A 5,000-nucleotide genomic window follows, 5' to 3' on the forward strand; every position below is an offset into this window, starting at 1 on the left:
TGTGTGAATGAATGTGTCACTGTGTGTGTGTGCATGTGTGTGTCTAGGTGCATTTGTGTAATTACACAGACGCACATCTGTGTCAGAACGCAGACCGTGTGCAGTGGTGTGTTCTGTGGACGCCTTTCACAATTGTGTTTGTGCACACATGCCTTTAATACATATTAACCTTTTGTGTCTCCACCATATTTTACCCAATTAACCAATTTACATGCAAAACGCTGCCACATGCAAACACTTCCAGGGAGAGACAGAGAGGGAGAGAGAAAGAAAGAGAGGGAGAGAGGGAGAGAGGGAGAGAGGGAGAGAGAGAGAGAGAGAAAGAGAGGGAGAGAGGGAGAGAGGGAGAGAAAGAGAGAGAGGGAGAGAAAGAGAGAGAGGGAGAAAGAGAGGGAGAGAGGGAGAGAAAGAGAGAGAGGGAGAGAGAGAGAGAAAGAGAGGGAGAGAGGGAGAGAAAGAGAGAGAGGGAGAGAGAGAGAGAGAGAGAGAGAGAAAGAAAGAGAGGGAGAGAGGGAGAGAGAGAGAGATGAGGGGAAATAGGGGAACAATACAATAGAAGAGGGCAAAGCTCAGAACTGATAAATAAACAGCGGGCCGATAGAGACTAGCAGGAAATGGGGGGGGGGGATAGGCATGAGTATGGATGAAATAGAGAGAGATAGCATCGCTAGCGAGATAGCTCCGTCAACAAGCAAAGAGGAGCAAACGTGAGGAGAGAGATGGCCCAACAGCAGGACTAATCTCGGGAGAAAGGGGGGTGATGAAGAGCCTGGCGCCCAGGTAGGACGCCGGAGGAGCAGAGAAAGGAAGAGGTGAGGCGTTGCAAGAGGAGACAGGGACACAGGGAAGACATGAAAGAAGGAGTTCGGTGCGCGCGGGGGGATAATTATACAATTATCTACCCAGCATGCTGAGGCAACAACAGGAGACTCTTACACGCAGATTCCTGACAGCAGTGGCAGTACCGGCAGCCGAACAGTAGGGGGCAACAAATCTGTGCGACTGGCTGTGGGGACTTATCGCCACTTAATTTTCTGCTCATGGTAGCAATGACTTCAACATGGGGATGGTGATGGTTGTGTGTGTGTGTGTGTGTGTGTGTGCATGTGTGTGTGTGTGGGTGGACTGGTCTTGACATCCGGGATCTCACTCCCCAAAGGCACACAACCTGAAACTCTGTGAGCTACGTGGTGACAAAAAATAGCCCTGAAATATGCTTGCGCTACACACTTATGGTGAAGTCAATTGAGTGAGTGAATGGGGGGGAAAAAAGAGCTGACCCTGACTACTGCAGCGGCTGAAAAAGGGACTGAATAGAGCTGGAGAGGAGCATCATGGGAAACGTCTCTCCCATCGCACTGTGGGCTTTTTGTCGACAGCCTGGCAGTGTGCTCTGGAGAGTGGAGGACTGGCTTGATAATTCTGACACAGTGGTGTTATAACTACTGAGTCATCAGGTCTCCGCAGCACAATCTGTACTGGTAATATTCACCTTCAGCAAGTCCTGCCATCTTTCATTTGGCTGAATACAGGTTGCTGCCCAGTTTATGTTGTTAAATGTGACATAGCCATGAAAAATAAAAGGCTTTTTATACATTTTTGGATACGAAGAGTGCCTTGGATTTCCTCCTTTTTTCAAATAACGTTTGTATTCCCTACACCAAAGAGCACCTTCGATTTTTATCTAATTCCTGAGCACTTTGGATTTTTCCTCATCACATAAAAATTTAATTTTTCTAACACACAGAGAGGTTTTATTTTTCAAATTTCTACAACCATTAAAATGTATTCAAATTCAAGTTCTTTTTTACAAGGACAGCCTTGATTCCTTTAAAGACAACATAAAACTTCTGGCTAGGAAGATGCTTTCTAATAACCTGCTGGCATTCAATCCAATCCAAGCATGCAGATTCATTAGACACCCCCGTTCTCACCTAATCCTATCCGGTATCCTCTGCGTCTGGTTCCCGTCTGTGTTGCAGTTGCCGGCGAAGCTTGTCCACCGCTGGCTGCCGTACTCTCGCCGGAGTGCCATGGCGCCGTGGGTGAGCACTGACACGCCCTTGGAGATGCGGCGGCGCGGCTCGTCCCTCCAGCCCTGGGGCCGCACGGCCAGCAGCGCCTTGGGCAAGCCCTCCATGCCCAGGCCAGAGAGTGCCGGGCCCACGGCGAACCACAGGTGCGACGGCGTGGCCTGACCGGTCGCCCAGGCCGCCCGGAAGACAAACTCGGCCTCCTCCTGGGAGCAGTAGAGCAGACGCACCTGTGGAGCGGGAGAAGGGGCGGGGCGGGAGGAGGAGAGGGAACGGTTGAGACAGGCTAAGAGACGGAGAGAGAGAATGAGAGAGAGAGAGAGAGAGAGAGAGAGAAAGAGACAGAGAGAGGGCTGGGTAAGGTTGAGACAGGCTAAGAGACGGAGAGAGAGAATGAGAGAGAGAGAGAGAGAGAGAGAGAGAGAGAGAGAGAGAGAGACAGAGAGAGAGAGAGAGAGAGACAGAGAGGAGGGCTGGGTAAGGTTGAGACAGGCCAAGAGACGGAGAGAGAGAGAGAGATGCAAGGCAGTAAATGAGAGGAGGGTCAGGTTGAAACAAATGAAGAGACGGCGAGAGAGAGAGAGAGAGGCAAGGCAGTAAATGAGAGGAGGGTAAGTTTGAAACAAATGGAGAGAGAGAGCTGATGATCCACAGAGAAAGGATAAAGAGAAGGAGAGATAGAAAAGGGAAGCAAGGATACACCTGTAGATGAGGAGAATAGAGACCAAGTTAATGAGAGATGAAGAGAGAGAAATGGATAGAGAAAAAGAGAGGAAAGGAGAGAGAGAGAGGGATAGGGAAAAGACAAGAGAAAGGTAGCATTCACCCCCAAAGATGAGGAGGATAGGAGTGTAAATCAAAGATGGAAACGGAGAGATACGGAGAGATAGAAGCAATGAATAAGAGAGAAAAGGGACAGGGTAAGAGGAGAGACAAGGTAAAAGGAAGAGATGAATCATCTGCAGCAGAGGACAAGTGGAGAGAGTAAGGCAGGGAAACATGGAGAACAGGGGAGGCAGTGAAAGACAGGAAAAGGACACACACACAGGGGAAAAAGGAAAGAAAAACAGAGTGAGACAGTGACATAAAGAGAGAGAGAGAGAGAGAGAGGGAGGGAGGGAAACAGTGTGAAGGAGGAACAACAGAATGATGTAAAGTGAGAGTGAGAAACTGAGATGCAACCGAGACAGAGAGTGAGAAAGAGAGAAGGAACAGACACGAGCGGTGTGTGTGTGTGGGGGGGCAGGGGGGTAGTGAGTGACGGAGGAGTGCTAATGAGAGTTGCCGAGGAGCTAAACCAAAAACAAGCTCGGGTATCAACCGCAAAAGAGCCGCGCGAGCAGCCTGAGACGAGAACGAAAGACGGGGGGGAGAAAAAAAAAAACGAGAGGAGAGAGGGAGCAGAGCTGCGGAGGAGTGTTTTTGCGTTTGTGATCAGGGAGCCGCGGTGGGTTAGTTCCTCCCGCAGCTGCCCCGCTCTCTCTGTTGCACCTCTCCCAATCAGCGGCTGATTAAAACCCTCTCCAGACAGTTCACCGCTTCCTTAATCAGTCCAGCCACACTGGAGAGAGGTTGGTAGCACGGATATTAGAAAAGCTAGATACCGCATTGTGCTCCAGAACGTACGTAAATAACACCACCATCATGGTGGGGGCAACAATCACTGGAGGCCAGTGGAGAAGAAACAGGTGTCTCTGATTGGAAATCAGACATGTGTCTGTGATTGCCGGCAAGTGTTGCCCATAGATAGAAAGGTGTTTGCCCCCAGCAATATGGTGGCCGCGTTCACGTATGCCACCTAATAGAACTCGACGGACAATGCGGTATCTAGCTTTCTAATGTCTATGGTTGGTAGGGGGTGGAGAGGAGTGGAGAGGAAGGGAAGGAGTGTGTGTGGGTGGGATAGCGTGTATGTGTATGTGTGTGTGTGTGTGGGGGGGGGGGGGGGACCAACACATGCATAAACAGCAGAGCCCCCAGAGAGTGGAGGGTCAGACGCGAAATGTGTGTTTAGTGCCACTCTGATCCGTAACATTTGTGATGCCACCTTCTCTTTCCGGGGGTTCCTTAACCTCCCTTTCTTTTTTTACGCCATTTTAAAGGCCACGCAGGAAGGGAGGGAGACAAATGAGAAAGAGGGAGAGAGAGAGAGAGGGAGAGAGAGAGAGAGAGACAGAGAGAGAGAGAGAGCAAAGATAGAGGAGGGGTGAGATCAGATCCAGATGAGAGACAGAGAGAGAGTGATGGAGAGAGAGAGAGACAGAGAGAGAGAAAGAGCGAGAGAGAAGAGACAGAGTGAAAGGGAGAGAGAGGGAGTGAGTGATAGAGAGGGGGTACGGAGGGGACACGAGAAGAGAAGGATAGAGAGGTAGAGTAGGAGGAGGATGATGGATGGATGGAGAGAGTGCATTGTGATTGGGGAGAAGAGGATAAAACGAGAGAGTGCACCAGGGGAGGATGAAAGACACAGTGAGGAGGGTGGGGCCCGAGGAGAATGGGGGGCAGGAGAATGGGGGGCAGGTCGGGCTACACAACTGAGATAGAAGACAAGAAAGAAGAAGAGCACAAAAGAGACACAGAGAGAGAGAGGAGGGGGGGGGGGCAGGTGAAGTAGGAGAAACAATCAATGCCAGAGAACAGAGAATGGGGATTGGGGGGGGGGGGGGGGGGGGGGGGGTTAAGAGAGCTAGAACAAGAGAAAGAGAGAATGAGAGAGAGAGGGAGAGAGAGAGAGAGGGGGGGGGGGGTGAGTCAAAAGAGTCAGACAGAGAGAAAAGGGATGGGTGACATGAAGCTATATAAAGACAAAGAAAGAAAGGATGAGAGAGAGGGAGAATGAGAGAGAGAGAGAGAGAGAGAGAGAGAAGAGGGAGAGACAGAGAGAGGGAGGACGACCCAGAGAGCTGAGGGTTGGCGAGAGTGACATTTGTAAAAATAGCGGGACAGAGACTGATGGAGCCGCTGACC

General features: G+C 50.6%; 1 protein-coding gene across 1 annotated transcript in view; it reads right to left on the reverse strand.

The window, feature by feature from the left end:
• grin2da (glutamate receptor, ionotropic, N-methyl D-aspartate 2D, a) overlaps positions 1 to 5,000 on the reverse strand; it is a 39,147-nt gene that overhangs the window by 23,458 nt on the left and 10,689 nt on the right. Inside the window, exons 2-3 of the mRNA XM_042077723.1 lie at position 5,000; positions 1,935 to 2,263 (exon numbers count right to left, since the gene is read on the reverse strand). The exon at position 5,000 is cut by the window's right edge and continues 266 nt beyond it. Of these exons, the coding sequence (XP_041933657.1) occupies positions 1,935 to 2,263; position 5,000 (330 nt within the window). The remainder of the gene's footprint in view (positions 1 to 1,934; positions 2,264 to 4,999) is intronic.

Source organism: Alosa sapidissima, chromosome 21 (assembly GCF_018492685.1).
Source record: "Alosa sapidissima isolate fAloSap1 chromosome 21, fAloSap1.pri, whole genome shotgun sequence".
NCBI classification, from domain to species: domain Eukaryota; kingdom Metazoa; phylum Chordata; class Actinopteri; order Clupeiformes; family Clupeidae; genus Alosa; species Alosa sapidissima.